Below are 19260 nucleotides of genomic sequence, written 5' to 3'. Positions count from 1 at the left end.
ATGTAATTGTAATCGCTCCCAGTTTCAAAACAATAATATCGTATTTGTATGTAACTAATCAACCTTAATCTTTAACATTGGGCTTACATTTCATATCTCTGGGGATATTTTCGTGTGACTGTTTTTTGGTAATTCATATTTTTTCAGCGAATTCATTTAAAATTCCACCAGGGGTGTGACAGCAAGGTTACACGAATGTTCAGTTTGAGAAAGATTTTAAAGTCATTTTTGAGTATCTGCTTTGGTATTTAATGTAGCTGAATTTTGTTTATTTTATTTGTATATTCAATAAAACAATTCCCACTTGTGATGATTAAACCCTATTAAGAACCCTATTAATTAACATAATTGGAAATATAAGGTGAACAGCTGGTAATAATTACATTAGAATATGTCTTTAACAAATATGTTTTTCTCCTTCTTTTAGTTGTATCACAGAGGTTTATTTATTTAAAATAAATAAGTGGGAAAAAAACAAAAACAACAACCTAGCTATACAATGTACATGTGCTTCGGTGATTTTTAGAAACATTGGAATCAAACAGGGATAGAGTTATCGTTCTTGTTTAAAGTAGTTCTGATGTTCATGCGCCAATATGAAATCCTTCCAGAGGGGCACGAGTCGCTATTCGGCTTGTCCCGGAATAACACGAGTTGGTCACGAATGTCAAGGAAGGATCTCTCGAAAATCCCGTGTACAACATTGTTGAATGTGAGTAAACACAATAATCCGATCCTGTCGCTTACAGTTTGTTATATACATTTTACGTTACGATATCTTTCAGGCATATTTTCAGAAAACTAACTTCATTATCTACATTTTGCCATGTACAATTATACGTAAAGCTGACTATATTACTTTGCAACAGTATGACGTTCATGTCATTGAAAACATTGATATATTCACACAAATACATTAATCCGACATTCTCGTTAATCCGAAATGTTAATCTGCAACCACAAGTGTCGGATTAACGGGAGTTGACTGTATATGATAAAAAACGGAGAAATTTACAACTAGTTTTTAACGGTTAACAAAACTTCGCACAACACTTAACGGTGCCTTTTTTTAAAACTGCCCAATTAGTTGCACTTGAATTAATACCATCCGTTAAGAAATTTCATATTATACATTTCTGTGTAATTTAAACTAATTTTGCAGTCTTGGGGAGATCCAGGGCAGCGTGCACGTAATTTTCGCACAAAGTTCACTTTTCAGAACTTATAAAATTTGCGTCGGAAAGGAAATTCTGCATCCAGGCGTAAAGGCATTGTGGTAAATCAGCAGTTGACTTGTCATTCTTCATCCAGGTAGAGGCCAGAGATCTAGAACCAAGCAACTGTTGGGAAAGACGTTTCGTGACCTTAGTTTCCCTGTTTAACAAGAATCGCCATGATGTCTCCGTACTCGAACTCTGAAAAGAAGCAAGCATGGTTAATACCTGCAGCGTACGTTGAATGGATACCTGCAACATTTTACAGCAGTGGAACTACTAGGCACAGGCAAATTGTAGCGCAAATAGGGGTGCGCAACAAAGAGAAAAAGAACGATTTGACATGCCACGAGTGGCGCTTAAAATATTGAATTAAATATTTTGTACGTGAGTAATTATTAAATATGAGATTGGAAATCTGAGAGCACAACTCTGCGAGGAAATGGGTGTCTACCTTTGATGATGGCGATATTTTATTTTGATATTAAAAATATTTTTCGAACCGAAGCGAGGGAAGCACGTAGCCAACCTTTGCTCGCTTCGCTCGCATATGGGAAGACTGGTAATTTTCTCTTTGTTGCGCAACCCAATTTGCGCTACAATTTACCTGTGTACTAGGCATCGTTCAAATTCAGAATGGGGCTGTTGAATACACACGAGTATTGAACATGTGTGAGTTTATTTGAAATGTAAACTGACGCACATCTACACAAAGAAAAGTATCTCTATCAGTCCCTGTTATAACCGTGTATTTTTATCTTTATACTGTTAAACCTCGCGTACATGTCGACACAGATTCCATTGGGCGAAAAGGGTCAAGTAGTGATGAAATGATATGAACGGATCACTGAAAGTGATGACAACAAGCGATTGTTTATATGACAGCAATATGTTAATACCTGAGTAAAGGGGAGGCTTTCGGTTGCAGTCACAATTAGCGACCAATTACGTAACAGTAGGATGACGCTCAATGAACCAAGTCCCCGGACCTAACAACCAACCCACATATCGCTTCTTGCTAGAAGCATATCGTATTTAGGACCAATCTATCGTATATTTGGTATTTAATTATCGATAAGATTCGGAAGCAGCATTCAGAGAAGAAAATAACTTACAGGGCACCAGATAACCTTTTGGGGTGCGGGTGTACTTACACCTCACATTGCAAGTGGCGGTGTGCTGAGAATTTTGAAGGAGTACTTACATGTTTTTTGTGGGAGCGAGTTGGTGATGTGGTTTGTTATTTTTAATATTAAACAACTTTTCAGCTATGAAACTTTATAAATGTAAGACTTACAAAGGTATTTATGTGCGTACATGATACGCTTGAAATGTTATATTATGTCGTACTTCATTGATTTTTAGGCGTACATTACGCCTGTACGCCCCTTATCTGTTGCCCTGCAGACTTATATAGGTTGCCACGGCACATTGTTTCTAAAATTTGTATGATAACCCTATATTTATATTGTCACAAAAAAAGAAACGCATGGGTGATATTGATATATGAAATTCCAAATGGACATGAATCGAATGCGCAGCGCAAAACGTCATCTCCGGAAACTTTAATGCACGTCAACTTGCATCGAAATGCCCAGAACAAAGAGTGGTACGCAATATGCACGTGCAGTTCTGAGGAATCACGATGGCCACAACAGATACTGAAGACAACGCCCAACTTGGAAGCCTGGACGCCTCCACTTATTGAACTACATGTATTTATAAGCTATACATGTTAACAGAATTTGATCTATTATACTGTGAAAGTTGGCTGCAACTGATCCTGAATTACATGTGTTATCTTCTTTAGTTAGCATATTAAATATGTTAAAATACATAGGTGCGTTTCTTTGTTTTTGAGAGTATATTAGAAACATCGAAAGTCTGTACTGATGCTATGAAAGCTACATGATGGTTGAAACTAACCTTGTTTGCCAATATCATAGTTTCAATTCGCTATTATTGATTTGTATTACAAGGGGGTATGCTCATTAAATGAAACACCGAGAACAAGAAGGGTTGGTCTAAGTTAACGCTCTTCACGTACCGCACGTGCATTTGTTTCACTGTTCCAAATACTGCACTTACCGTCTTGTAATACAAACCAATAATAGCGATTTGAAACTATGATCGTTTGTTAAACAACTTTTATCCCAAAATGAATAAAATTCTGAGTTTAAAATGTTCAATTGGCAAGGTAAAATTATGAGGATTCGCAATCTTAATTTCACTTTATTGATTTACAGTTTTGTTTAAAGTGAAATTCATCGGTACGTTTTCACTGCAAACACACTATAAGTAATACATGAAATCAGCGGGCTAATACTGATAAGTGATAAGGCGCTTGTTTAGTTTATAATATTGATAAGATTGTTGCAAAACTACTGGGTATTTGTCTTGCAGTCAAAACACTATTGGGCAAAGTTCTGCTGAGAAAGGCTCAAGTACTAGTTTTATTTAAGTCAGTTACACATTCACAACGTGCAATTTTACTGAAGAATCGACCATATACGCACTAAAGTGATATGGATGCGTGCGCCTACACACGTATTTCCGGGATGGAGGGGTAGCCCAGTGGTTAAAGCGTTCGCTCATCACGCCAAAGGACGAGGTTCGATTCCCCACATGAGTACAACGTGTGAATCCCATTTCTGGTATCTCCTGCCGTGATATTGCTGAACTATTGCTAAAGCGGCGTAAAACAATGCTCACTGTCACACGTTTTGACAGTACACCTGCAGTCCTGAATTACCTGTCAACGTCCCTATGGGCGCCTTCTGATTGATGATGGTGTAGAGCAGCTTGGGGAAGACTGACGGGTTATCCCAGAAACATATGTTACTGTGGTCATTTCCGTCTACGACAACCATCCATAAAACATCGCCATGACACCAAGCGTATGAGTGGCTCACCTGGAAGCGGCGTGTGTTGGGCTCTCTGTGAAGAAACCATGCAATATTCCAGCTATTTGGCGGCGGTGTGTGGTGGGCTCTCTGTGAAGAAACCATGTTCCTCGGGTACTGATTAATTATTTGTTGCTTAACGCCGTACACAGCAACATTCCAGCTATTTGGCGGCGGTGTGTGGTGGGCTCTCTGTGAAGAAACCATGTTCCTCGGGTACTGATTAATTATTTGTTGCTTAACGCCGTACACAGCAACATTCCAGCTATTTGGCGGCGGTGTGTAAATATTCGAGTCTGAACCAGACAATCCTGTGATCAGCAGCATGAGCATCGATCTATGCAATTGGGATCCGATGACATGTGTCAACCAAGTCTGACTATCTGATCCCGATGATCCGACTAGCAAAGGTCACGACAAGCATAGGTTGCTGAACACCAGTTCTGCTGAAATTTACTAGCAGTCACAACTACATATCGTTTATTGCAATAAACCACTTTCCTAAATTCACAATGTATTTACAAACCCTAAGTCTCTCAGAACAAGAACTATTTTTATGAAGAACGAAAGGGCATTTAGGAACCCGGAAGTTCGGTACTGACCCTTTCTTCACAGTGAACGGTTTGCTTTTGCCGTATCATTTATTGAGACTTTAACTGAATTTTTATGAATATTATATAAAAAGATTTAATTTAATCCTTTATTCAACATAATATTTGATTTCATTTACAATTCCCTTCATTTCATTTCCAAATCTTGATCATATGTAATTATTTGACACATACCCACTGATTCTGAAAACATTGAAGGTTGACGTCGTGAGATCCGTCCATGTTGAATTGATCACCCTGGTTGGTGTAAACCAGGACATCTTGGTTGTGCCGGTTCCATCGAAGATAATTTCATTCCGAACTTGACTGTTCTTCATCAGTAACACTTTCACCTGAAAGAGAAGCCATTATAGTATGATAACTTTGTGAGATGATAACACAGATGCACGCATTCAAGCAGACACGCTTGATTCTTCCACTGGGTTGCCGTAGTCTTATTGCTACTACGCTGAACAACAACATAAAACTCACAGTGTGTGTCTGTATGTGGGCAATATACTGAGAGAAAGTAATACGGGATCACAGAAAAAATTCAAACGTTCCTGTAATATTTTCCAGTTTTCACCACCAGCTCTGAATAGCGCTGTGGTGATGAAAACTGGAATATTATAAAGGGACGCTTGCATTTTCCCGTGATATTTTATTTGTTTCTCTCAGTATAAATTCATGAGATGATGAACATACATGTAGAGATTACAAAACGAGTGGGTTTTGACTATGAAAAATATTCAACGATATATTTTCAAACGTTTAAAAACATTGAGTTGGAATATTTTCCACATTCAATATCCACGAGTTTTGTGATCTGATTTATTACAGACAGGACGGGAAAACAGTGTGATCCATTATGATAAATCAAGGAGACGATGCCTGCTGTAAACAAAACGAAAGGGAGATAACTCTGTCACGACTACTTCATAGATGAAAATAAACAATTAAACACTTTTTTTCAATTGGAAAAAAAACTACTACTCCACAGGAAACCGAAATTGAATTTCAATTATGCACAAACCTAACATTTTGTTCATTTCCATACGTTTTGACAGCAATCATCATTAAGACAATTCCTATGTTTGTATCATGGTTGGTGTGTCTTGCGTGCAAACGCATCCTAAAATGTGTTTATAAACGTTTGTCCTAAAAATGAAAGCGATACATGAAAAGAGCGGGCAGAAAACGTTTTCCGCGTAATGCAATTGCAATGTGTCGGAAACATGAGTAGAGACTTCAACTATGAAAGGCCAAACCTTTCTTCTAAACACAAGTGGACTAAGCCCTAAAATGAATAATCTCTTAAGACAAATAATATATCAGAATGTTAAAGCTTGTATCAGAAATAATAATGTAATATCAGAAACCTTTGACATACAAGTAGGTAGGAGTCGGACAAGGCTGTGTATTGATCCCTTTCTTATTTTCTTTTTTCATAAATGAATTGGCCACACAGATAGAGAATAATTGTACACACGGCGTACAATTACATCCGGATATCTTCCAACTATTTCTGTTGCTTTGTGCTGATGACATTGTCTTAATATCAAGCACTATTATTGGCCTGCAAAGGCAAATATATGAACTGGAAAACTTTGTGAGCAGTCAAAGCTGACAGTTTGGATAAAACAAAAGTAGTGGTATTTAGAAATGGTAGAAAATTAGGAAAAAACGAAAAATGGTATTATAAAGATTCTAAACTTGAAACTACAAAATCTTACAAATATCTTGGTGTATACTTCACTAATCAATTATCATGGTCATTGTATGCAAACTATGCAGCATTGCAGGCACAGAAAGTACTTCTAGGAATCCTAACACAAATACATATTTCTTGGTGATCTCAGTATGAATTCATTTTTCAAAATATTTGTTGTAAACAGATTTCCTATTCTATTGGCGCAGACATTTGTTGATTACATACACTTGGAAAATTAGCAATGGTACATTTGTATGCCTGTAAAATGTTTTTGGGTGTTAAACAAAACACTCCATATATCATGATCTATGGAGAATGTGGCAGGGTTCCTTTATATATACACTCTTATTGTAATGTAATTCGGTATTGGATAAAGTTATTACACATGCCAACCTATCGCTTACCAAAGAAATGTTATAATATGATGCTTTTATGTGATAGAAATGGACACAAATACTGGGTGACTGATATAAAACAATTATTATTTTCTACTGGATTTGGAGATATTTGGCATAACCAAGAATTGGAATATATCCGGAATTCATCAAATCATTTACTCAAAGACTAAAAGATATGTATTTTCAAAACTGTCAAGAAAAATTATCTACTTCAAGCAAATGTGACAAGTACCTAATGTTTACAAACAATATCCATACCGAATTCTATATATCATGTTTAAATGTAAAAAGGTACAGTCTAAGTAAACTTAGGCTCAGTATTATTCGTTACACTGCCATACTGAGTCTAACAAACCCTAGTAGAAGGTGCGTCAGGTAACATTTTCAATTGACCAATCAGAACACAGCTTACCAAATCGCGACAGCTGACATTCGCACATACCTTTTGAAATTTTATCTCGAAAAAGATTTGTACCCGATTCCCAATTCTATTTTCCGTACGATCACTTCCGAGTGAGTAACAACAGTGAGTAAACAGTCGCTGAACATAGCGTTTTGTCAGCATTCAAGGATGTCAGCTTGCGGAAATATTAGCTAATGATAACCATGTCAACAGAAATCCAAAAGCATATATTCTGCAGGTCATATATCTGTGTTTTATGCGGGTTTTCATTTGTTGTGAGATCACTGTTGGCGACCGGAGAAGTGAAAATCCATTTTGTAAGTCCCGCCGAATCCTAAATAGTAGCCGTTGTCTGATTGGTTATAACCGCGCGGCCCTCCCACGTTCGATTGGACGGTCATAGGTCGCTCAAAGGTTACCTGACGCGACCTTCCACAAGGTTTTGTTAGACTCAGTACAACAGTGTAACGAATAATACTGAGCCTAAGTTTACTTAGACTGAAAAAGGTATAGCGTAAGTTTAACACGATTCCGATGCTCATCTCATGAACTTTTAATTGAGAAAGGTAGATATGTAAATACGTATAGAGAACATAGAACTTGTCAATTATGTAATTCAAATGCAATTGAAGACGAGCATCATTTTCTTCTTTATGTCTTAATTACATTAACCTTCGAGCAAATATCTAAGAGAAAAATATTATGTCCATCCAAAAAGGGTTAAGTTTTCACTACTGCTAAACAGTTCAAATACTAAAGAAATTGAAAACCTGTCCATATATATTTTCTACGCATTTGCACATGAAAGCGAATTGCTCCTTGAGGTGAGGTGAAATTGGGTTTAACGTCGTTCTTGAGAATATTTCGCTCATATGACGATGTGCATGTGTGTATGTGTATGTGCGGCTGCTTGTACTAGCCCAGACTGAAGCTGGTTTTATAGTGCTAGCCCACTGAGATACCAGGCCGCAGTTAAGCATGAATACCCCACTTAGACACATTATACTGACTCCGAGCCGACAAGTCCTTGTTGTACCCATTAATGCCGAGCGCTTGGCAGGGACCAACAAGTACCATATTTTAACGTCTTTTGGTATGACGCGGTCGGAGATCGAACTCGCGACCTTCCGCTCTCCGGGCGGACGCTCTAACCACTACACCACGGAGGCGGTCTCATTGTTCCTTGAACGTGTATAAAGCAATGTATATAGTGTAATAGGCCCGAGGCCGTTTGAGTACCGGAATAAAGATTAAAGATTGAAAGGCCAAACCAAAGTCATCATTTCATTACGAAATTTACGAACATCAGAAATGTCAAGATTGAATGCTCCGGACTGAAAGGAAGGATGTTTGGAAGGAGGGGAGTCCCAGTCTGCGGTTGCAAAACAATTCAACGTCCTCCTCAGCACCATATCTCGATTATGACATCAATTATCCGATCAATTCGGCCCAAGATCGTCCCAAAAGTGGAAGACCAAGAGTGACCACTCCTGCTTTGGACCGATTCATCTGGGTGTTACACCTTTGTCACAGTTTTGCTGCAGAAACGGACACTGCAGGGCTGGTGCCTGGTCTTACAAGAATTTACGACCAAACCATCAGAAATCGTCTGAGAGAAGTTTAAATTCGAGCATATCAACCAAAAGTTGGACCTGTCCTGACACGCCTACACGGACAACGACGTGCCCAATGGTGCAACAGGGTACAGGCATGGAACCTGGGAAACGCATGGAACACGTTCGGTTCAACGATGAATCGCGTTTCCTCCTGCAACGACGGGATGGGAGACAACGTGTCCACGTCAACACGAACGATTTGCGCCGAACTGCGTTCGACAGGTGGACATATTTGGTGGAGTTTACGTCATGGTGTGAGGAGCCATGTCCTACACGGGGAGGTCAGAGCTAGTGGTGGTTCAAGGCTATCTTACAGCAAGTCGCTACATCAACCTCACCTCCTCCCAACCGCCACAAGAGGGAGCTGTTTCAACAACGCTCGACCCTACACAACTCGTGTAACAGTGCCTGTCTCGCCGATGCAAACGTCAATGTCCTTCCCTGGCCTTCAAAATCGCTTGACCTGAACCCGATCGAGCATCTAGGGGACAAACTTGATTGACGCGTCCGTTAACGTCACCATCGTCCTTAGACGCTTGCAGAACTTGCCAACGCGTTGCAGGAGGAATGGCGAAGAATGTGCAATCCCTTCCAAGACAGTGTCGAGCAGTGACGGTTGCAAGGGTGGTATCACCAGGTATTGACCTGAACGCCCCCTTGTGTCCATCAGCGTGCGGTGAGTGAACTGAATCAATGTTGACAATCACAACAATGTCAATCCGTATGTCGAATTTCCTTGATCTATGTTCAAGCTTAATCGACGTTTGTGCACTTAAATACATTTAAAGCATTTCCTTATTTTTGGCCTATGCGTTTCTTTGTATGCGAATACACAATGCTTTTTAGAAAGTGGTGACAGCACCATGTTACCATACAGGTTCTAGTAACAGCAACAGCGGAAGCCGAGGTGACTCAGTGGGTTCCATCGCTGTCTGTGTGATGGGGAAATAGGTGGCTTATTCGGACAGTGTGGGTATACCGGTTTGAACTCCCCCGATAAAAACAAAAATGATATAGAAATAGAGCATAACATGTTTTTGTATGTAGACGGACTAGACCTGTACGTACCAGCTGTATACCAGCTGTTTCCCATGTAGACATAATCTTGCTTCTGAAATGATCCTCACATGGACGAGATGTGTCAGGTGAGAAACAGCCAGGTCTCAGTCGAGGTGGTAGAAGAGGGTGGTCGTGATAGAGGTTGTCGTTCAACCATGCTGAGTAGATGGACGTCCCTGTGTCTTTCTGGCCCCGAAACACCACTGTCCAGCCGTCCCAGGTCAACACATCTGTAAGATCATGTAAAACCAATATGACAAGAGCCTCATAATACAGCTGCGCAATGCTTGAGTATTAATGGAAAAAACATTTATCATCTAAACTTTGGTTTCATAGGAGATATCCTTGGAGTGAAGTCAAATACTCTCTTCGAGGACTGAGAGAGTACCGTTTTACTCCGCTTTTAGTAATATCACAGAAATATCACGGCGTGAGACACCAGGAATTGGTAACCATGTTTGGAATCAAACCCGGGTCTTCGGCGTGACGAGCGAACCACTAGGCTATCCAACGTCCCCTCTTCCAGGACCTATTGCTATCACTCATCTCTGTACTCCTGAAGCTGCTCATCAGCATTGTTTACATCCAAGACACTGCTTATGACTGCTTCCAAATAGAAAATGTTTCATGAACTATTTTTGGAAGATAAAAAGAATCTCACCCATGTATCTGTTAATGTGAAATATATCAAGACTCGTTGATAAAACTATGAATACACGAGGACTTTCAACATTAACAGTAGATAAAACCAAAATCAAAGCTAACCTCTGATGAATACTTTACGTGTACATAGTAGACAGCACCTGAGTGAGTGAGTGAGTTAAAATTTAACGTCACATCGGCAATATTTCAGCCATATCGTGACGAGAACATTGGACATTGAAATAGAATATATATAGATATTATAAAAACCTGCCTACGAAGGAAAGTAAAAATACTAGATAATCACAGATATGAATATAAAACTAGCGAACAAAGCTAAAATATTCCAATCAAAGAAGACAATACAATGTAAAAATGGGCTATAGATCGCCACCAACTGAAGGTAGATCACCATACTAAGGCCCATGGGGACTTACATTACCTTTGCTACCTGCATGGACCCTAGCTGGATTTACACCATCCCTTCAGCCATTGGCGTTTATACCGATAATTAGCCATACATTAAAATGACAAAAATACTACGATTAAAACACCTGGTATACCTAAATGTACTTGAAATGTTTTGGGACTTACGTACCCTCTCAGGAGGACAATAATTTTACAATACTTCAACCCCCTTTGAGGGTACAGCCACTAACAATCTAAGTTACTAATCAAATCTACCAATAATTAAAATACATATATGTACAGAACATATTTATCAAAATTCATTAATTAAATCAATTTCTTTTAAAAAAGCAAGAATTAAATGAACATGAACAGTACTAAAAAGATCCTTAACAGTTTTAACATTAAAATATTTATCCCTTATGATGGAGAATTCAACACAGTCAAGCAGGACATGCTTAACCGTGGTTCTCTCATCACAGGGGATACAAAACGGAGGATCCTCGCCTTTCAATAGGTACGCATGAGTGTATCTAGTGTGGCCAATGCGACATCGTCGCATGATGACCTCCTCAAATCTGGACTGACAACCCAAATAAGTGTAACCGATATAGGGTTTTATTTCATGTAATTTATTGATACCTACTTGGGTGTCCCACTTCTTTTGCATCAGATCACGGATGTAAGTTCTAATGCAAGCTTTGTAATCAGAGTATGGGATCAGAAGTGGTGTCACAGATTTGTTGAGTGCTGCCTTAGCAGCAAGATCAGCCATTGTGTTCCCAGAAATGCCAACGTGGCTGGGTAACCAACAAAAGACGATGTCGCATTGGCCAGTAGCAAGCTCATTATACAATTCAATAATTTCTAATAAAAGTGGATGTTTACAAGAAATATTTCTAATAGCCTGAAGGCAAGAAAGTGAGTCAGAAAAGACGATATATTGTTGATATTTAGGGTGTTTTTGAACATATTTTAAAGCTGTTAAGATGGCGTTTGCTTCTGCTGTAAAAATAGAGCTGTTATCTGGTAAACGAGAGGAGATTGTTCTGGATCCAATGACAGTGGCACAAGCCACCGCGCCACCATCCTTGGACCCATCTGTAAATAAGGATTTGTATGTATTATATTTATTCTTTAATTGATTATATTCTTGTTTATACTGTAATTCGTTAGTTTCGGATTTTTTAAACTTTGTTAGTGTTAGGTCAACTTGTGGCCTCACTAATTGCCAAGGAGGAGAAGAAAGAAGATGGGAAGGAGATATATTCTCCAACTCAATGCCAGCAGCAGAGATATATTGTTGGATTCTTATCCCAAGAGGTGGGACAAGTGAAGGTTTTTTATTATACAAATCCTCATAAAGAGGATTAAAAACGCAAGTGTGAGCAGGATTGGATTCAGTAGAATATAACTTTGTGATATATTGTAAGGACAATTTGATACGGCGAAGTTTTAAAGATGGCTCATCGGCCTCAACGTAGAGACTGTCAATGGGAGAGGTTCTGAAAGACCCAAGACAAAGTCTTAGACCCTGGTGATGGATAGAATCAAGTAGTTTGAGGTTGCTTTTACAGGCCCCACCATATACGATAGAGCCGTAATCAAGTTTCGATCGGACCAGTGATCTATACAAATGAAGGAGGGTGGTTTGGTCCCCTCCCCACTTTGAACTGGAAACGACTTTCAACAAGTCGAGTGCCTTCAGGCATTTGGCTTTTAGATGTTTGATATGTGGCAGAAAGGTTAAATGCGAATCAAAGATGAGACCAAGGAATTTAGCTTCCTTGACAACTTTGATGGGTGTGCCATTTAATGATAATTCAGGATCTTTATGGGGTTTGTATTTCCTACAAAAATGGAGACAATTGGTTTTGGATTTCGAAAATTTAAACCCGTTTTCAAGACACCATTTATGAATTTTGTTTAGACAAATTTGTAATTGTCTCTCAATAGTTCGCATGTTTTTACCACGGCAAGAAATATTAAAATCATCCACGAAAAGAGATCCATCGATTGAATCACTTAAAACCTTTGAAAGACTATTTATTTTAATACTAAAGAGTGTGACAGACAAAATACTGCCTTGTGGGACACCCTGATCCTGATTGTAACAATCAGACAGGGTAGAACCCACGCGAACTTGAAATTGCCTGTCCGTTAAAAACTGTGATATAAAAAGAGGCAAACGGCCTCTCAATCCAAAATCGTGTAAATCTCTTAAAATACCATGTTTCCATGTGGTGTCATATGCTTTTTCTAAATCGAAAAAGATCGACACTGCATGTTGTTTTTAATAATGGCATTTTTAACAAAAGATTCTAAACGCACTAAATGATCGATAGTACTTCTGTTTTTACGGAAACCACATTGAATGTCTGTTATGAGGTTATTAGTTTCCAGGTACCACACAAGTCGATTATTTATCATGCGCTCCATGGTCTTGCAAACGCAGCTAGTTAATGAGATTGGTCGATAATTCGAAGGATCAGTATGATCACGTCCAGGTTTAGGGATGGGGACAATAATAGCATCGCGCCATGAAGAAGGAAATTGTCCAGAAGTCCAAATATCATCAAAAATGTTTAAAAGAGTTTCTAAGCATGAATCCGGTAAGTGTTTCAGGAGCTGATAATGTATGTTATCAGCACCTGTAGCCGTATCATGAGCTTGATCAAGAGCAGTATGAAGCTCATGAATAGAAAACAGTTCATTGTAATCTTCCCTTTTATCTGAATTGAAATTAAAAGTTTTCTTTTCCTGGTGTTTTTTATAATTTTGGAATTCAGGTAAATAATTCGACGAGGAAGAGTGTTTGGCCAAAGTTTCTCCAAGTTTATTTGCAATATCAGATTTACTAGTTAATAATTCGTCTCCATCTTTAAGATGCTGAATGCTAGATTTAGAACCCTTACCTTTTATTTTCTGGATCATATTCCATACTTTTGATATCGGCGTTCGTGAATTTATTTTTGATACATAAGTTCGCCAGGATTGACGTTTATTTTGCTTGAAGGTACGCCGTGCCTTAGCATTTAAAATTTTAAATGTATTCAAATTATGGACCATAGGATGGCGACGGAAATAATTTTCAGCTTTCTTCCGTGCCTTCCTAGCCTGTTTGCACTCATTGTTGAACCATGGTTTTCGTATGTGTGGAATTGCAGAGGATTTGGGGATACACTCATCAGCAATGTTAATTAGTTCATCAGAGAAAGCCTTTATAGGATCAGGACTTTCTATAAAATGTTCAGGTTTAAGTCTGTTACAACACAGAGCTTGATAGAAAGGCCAGTTAGCCTTCTTAAAATTCCATCTTGAAGATGGGGTAATATCAGATGGGTTAACGGATGTAAGAATTGTAGGGAAATGGTCACTTCCGCAGAGGTCATCGTGAACTGACCATTCAAATTCATTCAGTAGATTTGAATCGGTGATTGATAAATCAAGCGCCGAATAACTTCCAGTGCCAGGATGTAAATAGGTGTTGGAACCGTCATTGTATATGCATAAATCATTATCTGAACAGAACTCTTCTAACAGTTTACCTTTAGCATTAGTAGTTGTACCACCCCAAAGTGGGTTGTGGCCATTTAAGTCCCCCATAATAATACAGGGTTTTGGTAGTTGGTCATAGAGAGTTTGAAGATCAGTCTTCTGAATGACTGAAGACGGTGATATATACAAAGAGCATAATGTAAATGCAACCGCGTAAAGTGAGTCGCACTGCAACTGCTTGAAGATTAGAAGAAAGTGTAATAGGGCTATGGATAACAGACTGTTTGACTAGGATTGAAGATCCTCCAGTGGCCCTGTCACCTGGAGGTGAGAAATAATGATAGGCATTGAAATGACGTAGGTCAAAAGAATCAGTCTGCTTTAAATATGTCTCTTGCAGACAAAATGCTGACGGCATACAATCCTGGACTAATAACTGTAACTCATTGTAATTATGCCGTAGTCCTCTGCAATTCCACTGTACGATGTTGTTGGAATAAACTATCTTTTCGGGGGATTTATTGGGGATCTACCCCGCACTGTTTTGGAGGGCGACAAGCTTTGTGCCCTAGAATGGACATTTTCGGACACGTCCATGTCCTCAAGTGATCCATATTTGTTGTAAAGGTTAATTTTATTTTCAGACCCTTTTGGGGTTCTGCCACTTTGTTTTTTCGAATAATCAGGCTTAGGTTTATTCTTCCCTTTAGTAATGTGATGTACATGAGCTTGCGATTGAGACCTTGTGGTAGACTGAGATGATGTACCATGATCATGATCTGGCTCTGGTTGACTGTCGGACCTGTCAGGAAGTGATTCTACTGTTTGAATCGATATTGCAGTGGAGAAAATCTGTGGAGAAGTGCTTTTCACCCAAGTCAAATTTGTTTGGCAGCTTGAAGATGATGTAGTTACTTTAAGTGTTGCCTCAGATGGAGTCCTGGTTTTGGAGGCATACGTTTCTTTTAATTCAGATCTTTGGACAAGCTGTTTGGCTTCGGCAAAACTAATATTTTGAGTGAATTTGATCTTATTTATCTCCATCTGTAGCTTCCAAATTGGGCAGTCTTTAGAGAAAGAGGAATGGTCTCCAGAACAATTTGTGCATTTTTTATAATTACTTGCACAATCTTCTGTCGTGTGTGTCTTCTCACCACAGTGAGCACACACAACAGACAATGTGCAAGTATTTACACCATGGCCATATTTCTGGCACTTGAAACATCTCAGTGGATTCGGAATGTACGTATCCACTTTGATTTGACAGTAACCAGCCTTTATGGAAGTAGGAGCAGTTGGAGTGGAGAATGAAAACAAATAGGTGTTCGTTTGTTGGATCTCATTGTTTTTTCGGACAGTGAAACGTTTCACGTATAGCACACCTTGTTCCTTCAGCTCTGATGCAATATCAATTTCTAGCATATCAGCAAACAGTCGGTCTCGGTCTCTCACAATACCCTTGCTGGTGTTAAGCGTTCGGTGAGCCGAAACTGATACGGGAATGCCGACAAAAGATTTAGTTGACAGAAGGTTGTGTGCCTGATGTCTCTTACTGCATTCAACAAGTAGAGAACCTGTCCGCAAACGTTTGACCTGTTTTACATCTCCTGCAATGCCTTGTATGCCTTTTGAAACAGCAAAAGGGTTCAGTTTTAAAGGAGACTTGTCAACAGTCTCAAGCACTATAAAACGTGGCCAGTATTCAATAGACGTGGACGGTCGTTGGTCATTAACCTCAGGATCTGTGTCAAGAGGACGTTTCTTTTTGGTAATAGGGGTTTCGTTAGCCATGGTTAGTGTTTAAAGGTTCATCATCCGAGCTCCCCAACCACCATGGAGTATCATGAAGACAATGCTAAAAACAAATGGGTTTCCAACTTGCAGCACCAAGGATACTCGGATGATATACTCCAGCAGAAGAAAGTAAAAGATTTATTCTTCCACCAGATTGGCCCATGAGCCACCGCCTTCTGGGCATACGACTCTAGGCAAAAACATACATGAAATAGTGTATTTGAAATTATGAGATCAAAAATTGGCCAAAACTGAAAAATATCATTATAGAAATCCCAAAATTTTGTGTAACAATTCCCAATTGTAGTTCACACAGGGCTTGGCGTGACCAGCCGATTGGTTGAACCGGGCCAGTTCAACCACCCGTCTAGGTGAAGTAACGGGCGAAGTGGTGTATTGGGCAAAGGAACACTGTTCCTGGAACCAGTGCCCTCAACCACCAGCCTCCCGTCCTCCACCGACACATGGGCGCAACCCACGGCAAACGGGTTGGTGGACCAAATATCCCCCCGGGTCCACAACGGGGGGTCGAAGGGCGCTTAGCGTGACCCAGCACCCACCACGAGGAGGTGGCCCTTCATGGGTGCCAGACAGCACCTGAACAAAACACGAGTGAATACAATTTACAGAGAACAAGATCAGATTCTCCAGCGGCACCATACTGAGCACATAGACAAAGAATGGAAGTCGAGCAGTGACGTACATACGGAGGTGCGAAAGGCGCTGCATCGTTATAAGCTGGGATTTAACCTCCGGTGACAATTTCTTAACATTTTGAAATAACTGAGTAGTGGCTCATACAGTGGCTAGGTCGATCAAAATTGCTGATGTCACGCAACTCTGAAAGCTCAGTACGGAGCTCATGCTCAAATAGCGATTTCATCATTGGTGGGATTTTAAGTCAGCAACTCAAGCTTGACGTAAGAGGTGATGAACAGGGTGGGATGGCCAGGAAAGCTGACTTCACAGATGCAGGGTCATTGTATCCAGATGTTTTTAATTTTTAACTAGCATGTAAATCAACCACTATAGACTAATGCAATATATGAAAGGCTGTAGATCGTCAACGACTGAAATATCTGAATTTCAATTTAGAATGTTCCATTTGCTTTTCATTTATGTCTGCTTTAGCTTTTCTATGTGATTTAGAGAATGGTTGTAAAGTCGAATCCTTTGCAAGAAAAGTGGTGTAACAATGATATGTTTGTTTGTGGTTTGATGCCGCACTCAGCAATATATCAAGTCTTGTCCAGACAATCCAGTGATCAACAGCAGGAATATCGATCTAGGCAATTTGGATACGATGACTGTTCTACCAAGTCAGCGAGCCTGACCACCCGATCCCGTTAGTCACCTCTCACGACAAGCATGGGTTGTTGAAGAACATTCTAACCCGAATCTTCATATAGTCAAACATTGCAGAAAAAATCGTACCTGAGCTGGGCTCCATGTAAACCCAATCGTCGCTTTCCTCAAATGTTGCGTTACCACCGTATAACTTCAGGCTGTGGAGTTCGCAAGTACCCTCAGTCTGACTGAACGAAGCACTTGCGCACGATGACGCCAGACACTGCTGGAGGCACCATGCTGCGGACCATTTGTCAGGGGTGTAGTGCACGGTCAACATAGGTGGATTGGTTAAACGATATCCACGTACAACAGAATACAACTCTTGGCGATTTTCAGCTGATACCATAACCATTAGGCAGAACAACTGCTGGAGAAACGATTCAGACATCATGTTAACAATACCTGTGAGATACTGTCGGTAACTGTAGGATCTCCAGCAGATAGGTTATCAACAGTCCCTGAAACATCAGCACATACAGACTTCCAATCTTCCAATGGAACTTTCTCTAACGTCAGTCTAAACGTCCCCTCAACTCGTCTTTGAAAGAATGCATACATGTTAAGTGCATATCGACATCCCAATCCCAATATGCAACTGCCTATTGATCCATGCCATGTCCGCCCCCTGCACTAATAGAGTATAGTTCCTGATACGTTTTTTTAAACTATTTCATTCTCTCAATGTAAAGAAAACATATTGAACACAGTTTTAAGGAATCTTACATGTCGATTAGGTTGCCATTTTGAGAGCTTAGAAGCCCTTTAGAGGTCGATTAGTTCCAGACAGTTAATTGAACCGAATTAATTGATTTGCCTGATGATATAATGTTTAGTTGATATCAATGTGGGTGTTATTTTGCGATTAAGTGATGTTTGTGTACAGCACATAGATAGATTTTTGGGTTGAATGAAATTACAAGACACGACATTCAGTTTGTTTATCCGGTTTTGAAATATTTTAATAGCGTTAAAATGTGTAAGTTTTTAAGTTTCCTTTAAATCATTCAGCGGTGAGTCATATATATCGTATGGGGTAAACTCATGTGGGTTGAGCGAGTTGTTTTGGCGTTGTCTTACTACAATATCTTACGAGGGTTTTGTTGCTTGTATGGAAGAAGAGGAACTGGAAGAATGACCCCATCCTTGTGTTGTACGAATTTTGTTTAAAACTACGAGATCCGTCTTCTGCTGGCCACAGATACCACTCCAAACCAGGATGCTACCATCACCAAATGGCACGATGTTCACAATGCAGCAACGTTCCCACGCTCTCCCGTTGACGATGAATACGGACCTATGACTGAAGAGCTTTAATCGACTTTCGTCAGGAAAGAATGAGCGTTCTAGTATCCACCTCTAAAACTTGATGCTGTGGGAGCCATGATTTCAATTCAGAACCAAGTCCGTCTATGGGTCCACAACAATTCAGTTTCAGAGCGAAATGCCCAGCTGCTGGTTCAATCTAAACATCTAATTAGCATAATTGACATTCTTGGTCTGTTCCTTAAAAGGTTGTAGCTTTCTGACCATTAGTGCCTCGTCTGCAATCCTTTTCGTCCTTTTCCTTCGCATGACATGAGACAGTTTTGTTTGAATGGGTCGGTGCTGTAATCTTTAAAACGACTAATTTTGATCAACAATGCAAATTACTGGTCCTTTAGTAAAAGTGTTCTG

The 19260-nt window shown here is 39.6% G+C and overlaps 1 protein-coding gene across 1 annotated transcript; it reads right to left on the bottom strand.

Annotated features, from left to right (window-relative positions):
* Nucleotides 1-711: 711 nt before the first annotated feature.
* Nucleotides 712-18137, bottom strand: LOC124270089. The gene is made up of 5 exons (XM_046705107.1): nucleotides 17671-18137; nucleotides 9904-10124; nucleotides 4903-5060; nucleotides 3967-4151; nucleotides 712-1415 (listed from the first exon to the last, which is right to left on the bottom strand). The coding sequence occupies exons 1-5, from the start codon at nucleotides 17975-17977 to the stop codon at nucleotides 1366-1368; spliced, it is 921 nt and encodes a 306-aa protein (XP_046561063.1). The 5' UTR covers nucleotides 17978-18137; the 3' UTR covers nucleotides 712-1365.
* Between the last annotated feature and the right edge of the window lie 1123 nt (nucleotides 18138-19260).

This window comes from Haliotis rubra, unplaced genomic scaffold, assembly GCF_003918875.1.
Source record: "Haliotis rubra isolate DU_JTF1 unplaced genomic scaffold, ASM391887v1 Scf15, whole genome shotgun sequence".
NCBI classification, from domain to species: domain Eukaryota; kingdom Metazoa; phylum Mollusca; class Gastropoda; order Lepetellida; family Haliotidae; genus Haliotis; species Haliotis rubra.
The sequence above is the reverse complement of the archived record's forward strand: the minus strand, read 5'-3'. Positions and strand labels throughout refer to the sequence as shown.

Coding starts and splice junctions, on each gene's coding strand:
- LOC124270089 (XM_046705107.1), bottom strand. CDS start 17,977: ATGATGTCTGAATCGTTTCTCCAGCAGTTGTTCTGCCTAATGGTTATG. Junction 5,061..9,903: donor AAACAGCTGGTATACAGCTG/GTACGTACAGGT, acceptor CTTCTCTTTCAG/GTGAAAGTGTTACTGATGAA. Junction 1,416..3,966: donor GCCCATAGGGACGTTGACAG/GTAATTCAGGAC, acceptor GCTTCTTTTCAG/AGTTCGAGTACGGAGACATC.